This window comes from Monodon monoceros, unplaced genomic scaffold, assembly GCF_005190385.1.
Source record: "Monodon monoceros isolate NGI ecotype Baffin Bay Population unplaced genomic scaffold, NGI_Narwhal_1 Super_Scaffold_1, whole genome shotgun sequence".
Lineage (NCBI taxonomy): Eukaryota > Metazoa > Chordata > Mammalia > Artiodactyla > Monodontidae > Monodon > Monodon monoceros.
Window position 1 is genome coordinate 64,159,027 of NW_021703765.1, and position 14,303 is coordinate 64,173,329.

Sequence of the window (14,303 nt, forward strand, 5' to 3'; positions counted from 1 at the left end):
ATGCCCATTGGGCAGCTGGAACAATGGAGACCCACAATGCTAATTAAGCAGCTCCTCCAAGGAAACTCACAGCAGAGGGGGCAGGGCTTGTGCTTCAAAGCCCAGCACCTGGTCCACTGTTCATATGGTCTCTGAGAAGCATGGCTTCTTGCCATCCACCAAGACCCTGGGTGACTAGAGGAGACACCAGGGCCCCAGGACGTTCTCGCTCCGGGGACATGGCCTCAGGGACATGGAGCTGCTGGCTTGAGCCCCAGGTCCTGACACATCTCTTGACACGAGGAGTCGAATTACACAGAGACTGTGGATGGTTGGGAACCAAAGGACTTGAAGTTCCTTGGGAATGAGCTGAGGGCCGAGCCCACTGCGGTGAGCTTACCCATGGGCAGAACAGGAGGCCTGACTCATAGACTAATCAAGCTAATGTTCAACAGCAGCTAGTACTTTCCATCTGCACTTATGGACACATTTTATAGATGAAAAACAGCTCACAAAATGCACTGGCCTTGTTTCCTTCAGCCCATGGGTGGCAGAAATAGGACTGGAGCTAAAGGCACCCTCCTCCCACCACTAATTCACGTTACTGCAGCAACTTGCCAGAACAGGACAAGACTGCCGACTCTCTGAGCTGGGGGCTGGGGTGGGGGTGTGGATAGGAAGGAGGAAAAGAAGAAAGGTTGTCAGATTTAGAAGAAGAAAAAAGGCAATACTTGGGACATACTTAAAATGTATTGTTTATCTGAAACTAAAATTTAACTGAGTGTCCTATATTTTATCTGGCCACCCTTCAAATAAGGAATGAGAGAGAGGAGAGGGACGCGGGGAGGCAGAGAAGAGGAGGATGGGTTCATACTCTTGGAAGATGGTGGCAGCACCTGCAGTTGGGGCAAGGATGTCATGGGGGGAGGATGGCTCAGCATCGGGGATACAGCGTGGAGGGACAGGGGGTCTCTCCCTTGCCCTCTGAGGTAAAGACCCCACCCCCAGGCTGCAGCAGGGGCAGAGGATGAAGGGGTGGACCCTTTGCACCCTTGAGGCTGAGGCAGCTGTGAGCAGTGCTGTTGGATTATCTGCATTTGTCTAAGCTCCTCTACTGCAGTTTATAGACCCCATTTTGAACAGAGGGAGAACTTGCTACCAGGAGGCAGGGGCAGCACAGAGAGCTTAGGCTAGGGCTGGAGCCAAGAACCAAAAAGTGCCCCTTGGTATCTGTGGATGCCCAGCCACAGCAAACCCACTCCTACTCTGTAGCCACAGTCGGTGGGAAGCAGCCCTCCAGCTCCCAGCCTCCAGGTCTCCAGTCTCACCAGGGGCAGGATGCTTTGCTCCAGTTCTGAGTGTCCAGGGGGTGGCTGGGGAGGGAAAGAGACCCCACTTAGCCTCGGCTAATGGGCCCCCTCATTCCAGCAGCAGTCAGCAACCAGTATAGTGGCAGGAAGACCAAGGCCTGCAGGCTCCCCACTGTGTGTGAAGGGAAGTAAAGTCCCAGTTCCCAAAGCCCAGAAATGCCAGGGAAGAGACAGGGAAGGAAAGACCTCAGCTGCCCTTGGGAGGCAAAGATGGTGACCACAGCCCGTTTCCCTTAAAAGAGGGGTTCAAATTAGGCAGCTGAGGCCAAAAGTCTGGGCCAGTTAACCTTGTAGACCCCAGGCCAGGGCAACCTTCTGTCCTGATGCTAATTAGGCACCAGACCCCATCCTCTTCCCCTGAAACCCAGCACTGCTGCAGAGAATCCACTTTCACATCCACACAGTTAAGGTCAGCTTTTCCCCCCGGCACATGGTACAAACGCAAACAAATACCAGAGGGAGTTAAGACCAGAGCACTAGAGAAGTAGAAAGCTTTATTGTGTGTATATAAAGGGTGATTTAGTGGTCTTCTGAAGGGCCCCCTGACTCCCTGATTTCCTCAGCAGTTGTCTGGGACACTCCATCAGTCTCCTCCTCCAAAGACAGTCTCTCCATTACCCTGGCCACCGGCTGCCTCTCCTCGGTGTCTGGCCTGGTCCAGGCCTGCCTTAGTGTGTTCCCCAGCCAGCCTAGTGGGCAGCTCAGCTGGAAAGCCTCCAACACCTTCCTCAGGGACAGCAGGATCAGGATCAACAGCAGAGTGACGCAGCTGACGGCCAGAACCACTGCCAGCAAGTCCTTCAGCGTCTTACAGGAGGCTGGGAAGGACGGGGCTGGGAAGCACCTCAGGGCTGCCCAGTGGTGTGGGGCAGGCCGTGCGGGGCAGCTGGAAGTGACCCTGAGCCCACAGTTACTCATCAAGGTAAAAAAAAGAGCCAGGAGCAGGCAGGGAAGCTGGAGATGGGACAGGGCAGAGGGGACAGGACCACAAACGATTATCTGTGAACCTGGATGGTGGTGGGACCAGTCCTCTCAGTCCTTGTCCTGGTTTTCCTGTACCAAGGAGAGGCCACCTATATTTCCATGATAAGGATTTCCCATGATGAGGGAGAAGCATCCAGGTACGGAGCTAGCTGAGGTCTTTCATCTCTCCCAATTACCCAGATTCCAGAACCCAAGGCCTGTGCATTATGGCGGTCAACACTTTCATTTCAGAGAAATGGGAAAGGAGTTTGCCCAGGTTCCCGCAGCTTGAAACAGGAAGTACTCACCTGTAGGAGGTGTTGTTGTAGAAACAGGATTTCTGGCCAGACTTAAAGGGTCTCTTCCAACTCCAGATGCTCATCCAGCAGATGATACATACCTAAGGAAGAACCCAGGCCCCCAGCCCCAGGTGAGAGGGCTCCTCTTGGGCTCCCATGCCCCCCAACACAACCACCTGTGTTGAACTACATTATGCCTCATTTATCCAACTGGGCACTGCAGGGAGAAGCCAGGTCAGCCTGTGACGGTCACAGCCCCAGCCCATAATAGGTCCTTAGAGGGAGAGAAAATTCTCCTGATTTTCCCTTACCCATGGGCGTTTCCTCACTGCAACCCTGGTTTAGAACAGGGGCAGATTGGAACCCATGGGTAGTTTCTGCCATAGGGCACTGGTTAAGTTACAACTCGACCAGACTGGAATTCTACATAGCTGTTAACATTCATGGGAGAATACAAAACTGTATTCTCCTGGGAATTCCCTGGCAGTCCAGTGGTTAGGAGTGCATTTCCACTGCAGGGGACACGGGTTCAATCCCTGGTCAGAGAACTAAGATCCCACTAGCTCCAGGATATTTTTGACCCACTAGTCAAAAAAGTATTCTCCCATGCAGAGAAATGGGATATTCAGTGGGAGGAAAACAAATTCTATCATGGCATATGCAGACCTATTTTATAGAACACTAAGTATATGCCCAAGGATTGGTGATTCTCAGGGCTTCAGGATTTTCATTTTCTGTTCTATATATGATTTAACAGGTAACATTGAGAACAGCTCTTAAAAGGAAGCAAAAAATTGTAGTGTATGACTCTTATAAAGAGACGTACAGACAGGAAATTATAGTGTCATTTTGGGATAATCTCCAAGCAGCGTTAATTGTCTTTTGTGCATCTGTATCTCCCGTGATGGAAGTATCTTACTGTAAAGAAAGGAAGCTTCAAGTTGCACCAGGCTGCCAGCATCCTTTGGGACAGAGGCCACAGTGCCCAGGTTCCTCCGTCCTAATCACATCTATCAAAATCTCTCTGGGGTGAGCGGGCCTTCCCAGCCCCCCGTGCAATCCTTGGGCCAGGCTTGATCCCAGACTTGCTCCTGCACATGGAAATGCGAGACTCCCAGGGCCTCGCCTTTTGGTCAGAGCTCAGCCGAATCCAGGGCTGTGGGCTCCAAGTCCCAGCCCTGGATGCCTATCCCACTGCCATTCTCAGGGTGAGGGTTGCCAGATAATACAGAATGCTTGGTTAATTCTTTAAAAATTTAGTATAAATGTATCTCATGTAATATTTGGGAAATATTTAAACTAAGAAATTCATTATTTATCCGAAATTCATGTTTAACTGCAAGGCCTAAATTTTGATTTGCTAAATCTGGAAAACCTATCAGGGGATACAGCACTCCTTTCCTGGGCTGACCCCCAACTCTGCCCAAGATAGCCCTGGGAGGGGAAGCAGAGTAACAGGAAGAGAATCCCCAGATCCACCTCGACCTGGGGCATCGCCCTCACCTCATCCTCTTCCACGTCATCGTTGAGCATGAAGGCCTCCACGCTGAACTGCAATGTCTCATTCCACCGGACCGAGGGCCAGAACCGGGGCCTACTGAGAGGCACCCGGGGGACAGACAAGGGATCCCAAGGGACCATCACCTCGGAGACTGGCCGTAACAAGTTTCCTGGGAAGCCATGGAGAGGCTTACTCTGTGGGACCTTCTTGCTCCCTAAAGCCACATTAAAGAATTACCACCCCATTACTAGAGTCTGGGAACAGATGTATTTAGCCTGAGCAAAGGGCAGAAGTTACAAAGTCAGCCACGAGTGACAAGACTCTTAAGGCCCCTGCAACCACTCAACGGCCTGCTCCCCGGCTGGGAAGGACAGTCCGTCCTCTGCCAAGCTACTCACAGCCCAGGTGGGCAGCTTCAGGCCCCAGCAGGTTCAGGCCAGGCACCATAGATGGTTGGTTACTAACGACCAAGTGCAAAAAACAGACTTCTACATAGGATTACACCAGTGGCCCAGCTAAGCAAGACTCCAGGATAGGGATGAGCTATCTGACCCCATCTCCCTCCCCACCCCTCAAAACCCCACAGACCCCCAGTTGAAGACGAGGGTGTATGTCGTCTGAGAGTGGTTCAGGAAGAGCTTCATGGCCTAGTTTAGCACCGGCTGGATGCAGGCTTCTAGGGTCAACCACAAGCCTTCCGCATAAGGGAAGTGGCGAGGCACCCAAGGGAAGAGGGTTATTCCTGGTACCTAGCCAGCTACCCCCTAACAAGCACCTACTGCATACCTGGTAAATCACAGCCATTATTTCATTCTTTCCTGAATGGTCCTAGAAGTGTTATGCCCATTTTACAGATGGGGTGATGGAAGCTCAGAGAGAACTTTGGTTCTTACCCCAGCCTCATCTACCAAATGGGTGCACATCTGTCCCACCAGGGGTGGAAGACTGAGGCCAGGTACAGGAATGGTACACATGGCCCACATTCTGCCCTCCTTGGGCAGCCCTCAGGGGTTCACTCTCCATCCGCTCCGTAGGCACCAGGCCAAGACTCACCATGCGGTACCTGGAGGGCCACCTGCAGGAGCTGTGTGTTGAGGGCTGAGGGAGGCGTCCTTCAGGGGGCCAGGCAGGGTTCACGATGGGCCAGCTGCAGCCGAGCTGTTTGCCTACCGCCCAAGGAGCAGCCTGCGCTGGGGAGTTGCTAATGAAGAGGCACCACAGGTCAAGGGGGTTCAGTGGGTCCCCACAGTCAGACTGGAGGGCAAGCCCTGAGCAAGTTCCCCTAGGGGGAGGGAATGGGAATGGGAGGACTGAAAGGAAGCTACTCAAATAAGCTTGAGCATCCTCCTAGCTGCCATTAGGGGCCATTCCACATACCCCCATATGAACCGCACAACTGCCCCTATTTTACAGATGTGGAAACAGGCTGGGAAGTCTTGCTACCATCTGCCCATAGTTACATGCAGCTATCAGCTGCAGATCTTAGATTCAAACTCCCAACGAAGGGCTCTTCCAGAACTATTTAAAGATTGAAGTTATATGGCAAGATTTGGATGATACCAATGGTATTAAAATAAAAGCTGAGTTTATCTTTACCCCGTCCCTACCAGTAACTGCTTGCTTTGTGTCAGTGTGAGCAGCTGGCCTGTGTGTAAGCAGACTCATCCCTGAATTGTCCCCAGTTAATTCTTTTTACCATTTGGGCTCCTGACCACCTTGCCGTGCTGCTTCGAAGAAGGATTATCTTGTCCCAGAGGGCCTAGAGCAGACCAAGGACCAGAAAGGAATTGAAAGGTTTTTTAGAAAGGAGAAGAATTTAAGGCAGTTATGTAGTGTTTGTTGAGCATCTACTGCATGCCAGCTCTGTCCTAGAGGCCAGGGGTGCAGGGTGGGGGTGGGCCCTTACCCCTGATTTTGGCCTGGCTGGACAGCTCAACCCTTAAGAAGGAGGACCCTGGACTCTGGAGGTTCCTGCTCAGCCTGGCTCCCCAGACACAGGGTGAAGGTCAGGGAGGAGGAGGAGGTAACACGGGGCTCTGGTGTCCTGGGCTCTCAGTGGGGGAGGCAGCAAGGGACTCCCAGGTCAGGGGGCATTGGGAGGTAGGGCTGAGTGTTGGAGGGCACCTGACAGAGAGGCCATCAGGAGGGAAGTCCCCTCCTCCCAGTATCCCCAGGATGCCAAGTCCAGCTCCTGTGGTGGCCCAGACCAGGCATGGGGGGATGAGTTATCCTCGCAGGGGCTCCCCAGGTACACAGCTGGCAGAGGGAGGCTCAGCTCAGCTCAGGGACCGGGAGGGCAGGGGGAGGGCCCCCACGGAGGGCCCCTGCCCGCCACCCCACCACTCCAGCTCCCAAGGTAGACCCATTGCCCAGACCTTACCGAGAAGCAAGACCCGAGCAACACGCAGAAGCGCCCTGGGGACAGCCATAATGAGAAGAAACATTGCCTACCCCCCACAAGCCTCCTTAAATTGGCCCACAGAAGGCTGGAGAAGGAACAAGCCTCACCTGGAGCCCACACGTGAGCCTAGGGCACCGCTGAGCTAGGACAGACCCAGCACTTCCACGTTCCCCCACCAGGGCCCCCCACCTACCTGCAATGCCTTCTGATTTTAGAAAAGGTTCTGAAGCCCTCCTCACTCACGTGGGATTTAATAAGGCTGGCAGAAGGCTCACCGCACAGTGGACTTAACTTTCTCATCTGTAGGATGATAATGGTGGCACCTACCGCACAGGCCGTTATGGAGTTTCTGTAACACAGTGCATCTCACAGTGTCTGGCACATAGTAAGAGCTCCATCCCTGTTCTCTGTGGGTGTCATCTGATGGTTCTTGTTCAAGAGGAGGGAGGAGCATGATGATGATTCTGTCTGGGGGGCAGGAGCCAGGGAGGGTTCAAGGAGCAGGTACCGTTAGAGATGGGCCTTGAAGGCTGAGAACAGAGGGAAGTGGGGGCGGGGAGGGCATTCCTGGCAGGTGGCATGGCCTGAGCAAAGGCGGAGGGGCTGGATGTGCAGGAGTCAGAACAGAGGTGCAGGATGCGTCACGGTGAGAGATGAGACTGCATAGGCCCAGAGGCTCTGAAAGCCAGGCTGAGGTGTTCAGACTGGATCCTGGGGGCTGTCAGGAGTCAAGGAAGGTATCAGAACAGAGGAGGGACTTGGGGAGATTCAGCCAGCAGCAGAATCAGATCAGAAGCATGTTCCTTTACTCACTGGACCTTTAAGGAGTGCCCAAGACTTTCTCGCTTATAAAAATAAAACCATGATCACCCTCAGATGCACATCTTCGAATCATCATGCAATTATTTCCTCTGAATAAATTCTTAGGATTGGAATGCCTGAACCATAAAATTGGCATACTTTCTCTCTAGATTAGTCATCTGATGGCACAATTACCAGTTATTTACCCTTGAAATGGATGTCTCTTGCCACAATCATAATAGTGGTTAAATAACTCTGTGAGCCCCACTATGGCCAACTGCTTTGCAAGCCATTTCTCCTGTAACCCTCACAGCAGCTTCAGAGGGTTATTACGGACAACTGTACAGTGAGGAAGCAAGGCTCAGAGAGGTCAGGTAACTTGCCCAAGGTCACACAGCCTGTGAATCAGCTCTGCCTCTGACCCTGTAGAGAGCCATAGGCTGGAAGGCAGTAGGCAAGGAAGCAGTACTGGGCTGCGGGGGGACAGGTGAGGTGGGGGTTGGAGTGACTCCAACTCCAGGAAACAGGGACCCAACCACAGTGCGGTTGTAAAGAGTAAATGAGGACTTCCCTGGTGGCGCAGTGGTTAAGAATCCACCTGCCAGTGGAGGGGACACGGGTTCAAGCCCTGGTCTGGGAAGATCCCACATGCCGCAGAGCAACTAAGCCCGTGCGCCACAACTGAGGCTGTGCTCTAGAGCCCGCGAGCCACAACTACTGAGCCCACGTGCCACAACTACTGAGCCCACGTGCCACAACTACTGAAGCTCACGCACCTAGAGTCCGTGCTCTGCAACAAAGAAAAGCCACCGCAACGAAGAGTAGCCCCTGCTCGCCACAACTAGAAAAAAGCCTGCGCGCTGCAACGAAGACCCAACACAGCCAAAAATAAATAAGTGTATTAAAAAAAGAAAAAAAGAAGAGTAAATGAGCCTCAACACAGGAAGCGCTTAGCATGGAACCTGGCCCACTAGGAGCGGTTCAATAACACATATTCTTCTCAATGACCTGGAGGTGGTTTTAACCAGCCAAGGTGGGCACGTTTGGAGGTGCTGCCTCCTTGTGGTGGTCCTGAGCATTGCATGAAGCTGGCCACTGGGGGACCCAACTCCCAGCATGCCCCAGGTCAAAGGCCACCAGGCCCCCGGGGTGGGAAAAGACATCTCCCCCCACCCAATCCCAGCAGGGGTCTGCCTCATCCTCTCAGGCTCCAGGAAAGCAATTTCATATTACACCCGGCTCTGCCACCTCCGGTCCATTCACCTCTCTGCACCTGTTTCCCACCCATCAAATGGGATAATACGAGTTAGCCTAGTCACTAAAAACTGTCCCTCATCCCCTGCCCAGGAAAGAGACAGGCTGGAGAGAGTGTTTCCCACCTCTACAGGGCTGGGGTGTTTGGGGGAGGCATTCCAGCTCCATGCATGGCCCCCCAGAGTAGAGTTGCAGATAAAATACAGGATGCCCAGTTCAATTTCAATTTCAGATAAACAATGAAGAACTTTTCAGTGTATATATGTTCCATGCAATATTAGGGACATACTTATACTCAAGTATTGCTTGTTGTTTAAATCAGACAAAATTTAATCGCTCACCCTGTTATTTTATTTGCTATGTCTGGCAACCCTACCCTGGAGGGTTCAGTGCAGAAGCAGGACTGTGCTGCCCATTCTGTGCCAGCTGCTTTGGACCTCCCACTTCAGCTCTCACAAGCTGGTTGGGGGAGTCTATCTTAGCCCTACTTCACCGAGAGACCACTGAAATTCCCGCTGGCTCAAAGCCACATGGCTGATATGTGCAGGGACCTAGGGGAGAGTTGGGGCTGCAGCTTCCAGGATAGCTGCAGGCCCTGGGCATAGGAGCTCACAGAGGGAGAGGCCAAGATCGCTACAGGCTATCAGCACAGTCATGGAGGAAGCCCAGAGGAGGCTCCCAAGCCAGCTCTAGGGAGTCAGAGGCTACCTTGAGGGGGTGAACTAAGGGAAGAGTGAGCTGTAGTCAGGCTCAGGTGGTATCTGCCCAACAGGATCCCCTCCCAGCGGTGTTATTTTAGGAGGCTTGCAGAAAGAGGGCAATGCCTACCTCAAAGGAGACTGGCAGCACCACGGTGGAACCCCAGGCATCTGCAGGGGGGGCACTGATGGGTGGGGAGGTACCAGACAGGCCCAGTGCTAGCCACTGTGAGTGATGCATTGCCAGAGACATCGGCCTCCACCTCTGAGGGCCCCCAGCCCTGCTCCCCATTACCACATCCCTGCTCATCCCCAACAGAAAAGGAGAAAACAACTTCTTGAGGATTTATTGGACCGGGGGCTGTGCTGCCTTCCAGCCAGACCCCAGCAGCCCCTGCATCAGGAAGGGGCTGCCGCCAGAGAATCAGTCCTCGGGGTCCCCAGTAGTGTACTCCTGCGTTTCTCCAAGTGCCTGCTGCTCCTCCGTCAGCCACACTGCCATGGGGTGACCCGGCCGAGCCGCTGGGAATCCTGTAGGTCCCCAGCTTGCCAAGTGAACTTGGCCATATTCCTTGCCTTGTCTGGGCCTTAGTCTCCTTACCCTCCATGGGAGTATGTTATTGTCCTGTCAAAAGACAGGGCTGGGCCCACTCACAGTCCAGTCCAACTCAGTATCACAGATTCCATGGAAGCAGATGGGGTTCAGGTCCTGTCTGTGAGTCACTGCAGCTGCTGCTCTGAGGTCTTTGTCTCTCAGTTTCCGTCCAGCTTAAACCCATTCAGGTGCCAGGGCCTCGGACCCCAGAGAGCCAGGCATCCGCAACCCCTGGCAGGAGGAGGGAGTTGGAACAGAGCAGGGAGTGGGCCAACCCACGGGCCAGGTACTGGGGTGGGGTCAGGAGGAACTGGGCTTCTCCACAGAGGGGTAGAGCTTGCGCAGGCTGGAGTCCAGGAGGAAGTCCACTGACCTGTGGGGCAATGGAGGGTCATGAGCAGGCAACCAAGGGGTGCTAATGGGGGAATGGGAGGCAGGAGGTCAGGGCTAAGAAAGGGACTCCTGGATGCAGGACACAAGTGCCATCCTGGTGTCAGCCATCACCCTCTCTTTATTCAGTTGGGAAAACTGAGGCACAGAGAGGGTAAAAGACTCACACAGGACCTCAAGGTCAGCTATGTTCCTGAGGAGAAAGACGACTCCTCGCACTCTATGTTTGTCTAGTTGGGTTGGCCCCATCTCTGGTTCTAAGGGAAGGCACATGACCCAAGCCGGGCCAGTCGGAAAAGGGAAGCTGGCTCAGGGATGGGCACCCAGTCCAGTATGGACCAATGACAGCCTTCCTTGGGATTTTTGCTGTCACTATTAAGAAGCTTCCTATGGGGGGACTTCCCCAGCAGTCCAATGATTAAAACTTCACCTTCCAACGCAGGGGATGAAGGTTTGATCCCTGGTGGGGGAGCTAAGATCCCACATGCCTCGCGGCCAAAGACCAAAACATAAAAAACATAAAACAGAAGCAATACTGTAACAAATTCAATAAAGACTTTAAAAATGGTCCACATCAAAAAAAATTAAAAGGGTTTCCCTGGTGGCTCAGTGGTTAAGAGTCCGCCTGCCGATGCAGGGGACGTGGGTTCGTGACTCGGTCCGGGAAGATCCCACATGCTGCAGAGTGGCTGGGCCCATGAGCCATGGCCGCTGAGCCTGCGCATCCGGAGCCTGTGCTCCGCAACGGGAGACGCCACAACAGAGAGAGGCCCGTGTACCGAAAAAAAAAAAAAAAAAAAAAAAATTAAAAAAAAGAAGCTTCCTATGGGGCTTGCTAAGCTGGGGGGAGGGGAGCTGGGAGCTGCTGGGAGCCATCTCTGTTCCCATGAAGGGAAAGTGACTGAAGCCAACACGGGGTGGGGCGGGGGGAGAAGGCCAGCAGAGAGACCCAGACCCCTAATAACATCAGTTGAGTGCTTGGATCCAGCCACGCCTCCAGGTAGCATAACTCTGTACTTTTCGGTTATGTGAAACAATCAATTCCTATTTTACTTAATCCAGTTTCAGTTGGGCTTCTGTCACCAAAACTTCTCAAAACCCAACCCTTCCAGGGTGCACCTGTTCCTGCCTACCTCTGGTGGTTTTCTAACACTGAGTTTTCTTTCTGGGAATTTACTTGTCCTGCGTCCCATACTCTCATAGCACCTCCTACCTTTATAGCCAAAGTACCTGCCAGATCATATGACAAGAGCCTAGACTGTCCTTTCTACCTCAGGAGCCCCAAGTGCCAGCCCTGCCTCCGCTACAACTGTTCTGTGAAAAGTGGATACACCCCCACACCTCTCAAAGGTTATCCCCGCCTGTAGGGTGGATGATCCCTGGGGCTGGGAGGAGCACCCACCTGTCGATGGGGTGGATGATGATGGGGATGGCCAGTAGTCCCAGTGCGGTGGTGGTCCACTTGCGGACAGCCAGAGGCCAGCGGGTAGCAGTGCCCAGGATATAGAGAGAGGCAGCACACACACGGTTGATAGTGAAGCCTGGGATGGCCACAGAGGCCAGAGCCTGCCACACGAAGGTGTCCACCACGGCCACGGTCACCCTGGTGCTGCGGCCTGCCTCAGGGCTTGGCACCTGGCAGGAACAAGAGACATTTAATCCAGCAGAGGCAGAGGTGGGAAACCCTGTGGACAAGGGGCATGAGGCTGGACCAGGGAGAGGGAAGTGAAGGGGGTTGGGGACAGAGCCACGCTAGTGTTGGGTTCTGGACTCCACCAATTCAGGGCTGAGGGTGGACTCACTCATATCCAGGACTAGGATATAGACTACGTCACCTGCGCTGGGGACAGGGTGCACTATGCTACAAACGGTACCGGGGTATGGAGTCCACCAGGCCAGGTTGTGGGGACCGGACTGTCCCAGAGGGACTTAACCACATGCAAGCCTGTGGACTGACCACAAGGGGAGTGGACGGGGGTGGGGGGTTGAGGGGCAGGTTAACACTCACGTCTCTCGCTTTCTTGCCCTTGTCAATGGCATCAGCCAGCACGTAGGAGCTGGACACACCGTAGCTCAGCCACACGACAGATACAGGCACCAGGGAGCGGAAGGCCTCCCCCACCTCATTGGCGTAGCCTGGTGGGGAGGGGATATTTAATTCCTGAGCCTTTGGGTTGTTCCACAAGGGAGCACTTGAGTGAGCTGGTTTTTATCTCATTCTGCTGAGCAGTAGCTGGGTGACCTTAGACAAGTGATTTTACCCCTTTGAGCCTCAGTTTCCCAGCCTATAAAATGGCACTCATGATGCCCACCCCAATTCTCCCCTCGTGGAAGAGCTGAGCGCAGACACCTTTCTCATCACTCACTTGCCTTCACAGCCTGGGTTCTAGAAGCATCTGAGCTGATGGCTGAACAGGCAGTGAGAGAGACTAAAGGCAGCCCCACTGACTAGGGGCTCACCATATGCCAGGCCTTTATGTACTTTATCTCATTCTGCCCTTACAATTACCACCCAATGAGCGAGACCCTGCGTTCATCCCTTTTTGCTGAGGAGGAAACAGGCTCAGAGCCAGTGAGGAGCCAAGATGAGAGTCCAGATGCCCTGACTCCACAGCCTGTGCCAGGCATGCCACAGAAGGCGATCCGATCACCTGGTTCCATCCTCCTAGCAGAGCTGCGGCTTCCACCTGGGAGTCTGACCAGCAGAAACCCCGAGGGCGGGGCTGGGAATACCAGAGCTGTGTGACCTTGAGCAAGTTCAGAACCCTCTCTGAGCCCAGTCTCTTCCCTGGCTAAATGAGAACTAAGATCCTCCCACCTTCTCCAGGTCCCTGACCGGCGTCTGGCAACCCCTGCTTCCCCAGACACGTGGTGTAGGGGTCGCTGTCCCCCTGCCCCGCGCTCACCCAGGTACCGCACCCACGTGTCCCGGAAAAGGTCGCGCTCGGCCCCCCGCGGGGGCGGCTCGGACATGGCGCTTCCTCCTTGGCCTCAGTCGCTGCAGCGTGTACTACCGCCTCGGCTTCCACCAGCACTCCCGTTCGCAGCGGCGGGACGGGCCGAGCCGAAGGTCCCCGCACAGGTCATGTAGTCCCCGCCAGCAGGGAGCGTCTGCAAATTCCCCCCGCGCACCGGAGCCCCTCTCCCAGGTTTGAGTTTTACAGCTTAATTTTCTTCACGTTTTCTGTGGAGTCGAGCGGTTGGCGCGATCCTCTTCCAGCACTGGCTGTAGTGTTGGAACCAAAGAGACGGAGGTTCAAATACGGGATGCTACACTTCTTGGCTCTGTGACCTCGGGCAAGAGCCTGTAACTTCTCTGTGCCTCACTTTATTCATTTGTTAATTGGGGAACAGGACTGGTTCAGTCCTGGGACTGTTTCGAAGATTAATTATACAGTCGTTATTTATTGAGTTTACTACCAGCCAGACCATTGGCTAAAGACTCTAGATGGATTACTTCTTTAAACCCTCCCACCAGCCTGGGACACCGCCCCCCCCCTTTTACCGATGAGTAATAGAGACACAGGAAAAATATTAATAGATCACTTTCCCAGGACATATAACTGCTGAGTAGTGAGGCCGGCATTTGACTCCTGGCAGTGCAGCTCCAGTTCCCTTGCTCCTAAGGTGAGCTGAGTAAATGAGGCTGGGGGAGCGAATGGTGAGAACCCTGGTGATGTGGATGCTTGGACTCTTAGGAGTCCCTACCCCATGCTCATCTATCAAGCACTGGAGTCTAACTGGACCGAGCCTCTTCGGGGTAGGACCACGAATGAACGAATGAGGCCAGGGAAACAGGGTTGGGGTACAAGACTTCAGGGAAATGAGAACAGAATGAGAGGACGTGGGGTTGTTGATTACTAAAGAGTAAACTCTTCCCCTGCTGCACCTCAGTTTACCCATGTGAGGAATAAGTGCACTTCACTAAAGCTCTGTGAATCCTTTGGGGGTACCAGCGAGCAAAGGCCCAGCCTTTAAAGACAGGCAGTCCTGGGTTCAAATGCTAATTGTGCCGCCTATGAACTGTCAGCCACGCCTGTAAGAAACAAGAG

At 53.7% G+C, this 14,303-nt stretch overlaps 1 protein-coding gene across 1 annotated transcript; it reads right to left on the bottom strand.

The window, feature by feature from the left end:
- Window positions 1-9,597: 9,597 nt before the first annotated feature.
- MTFP1 (mitochondrial fission process 1) lies at window positions 9,598-13,395 on the bottom strand. The gene is made up of 4 exons (XM_029230459.1): window positions 13,158-13,395; window positions 12,260-12,387; window positions 11,654-11,886; window positions 9,598-10,234 (listed from the first exon to the last, which is right to left on the bottom strand). The coding sequence occupies exons 1-4, from the start codon at window positions 13,222-13,224 to the stop codon at window positions 10,162-10,164; spliced, it is 501 nt and encodes a 166-aa protein (XP_029086292.1). The 5' UTR covers window positions 13,225-13,395; the 3' UTR covers window positions 9,598-10,161.
- Window positions 13,396-14,303: the final 908 nt, after the last annotated feature.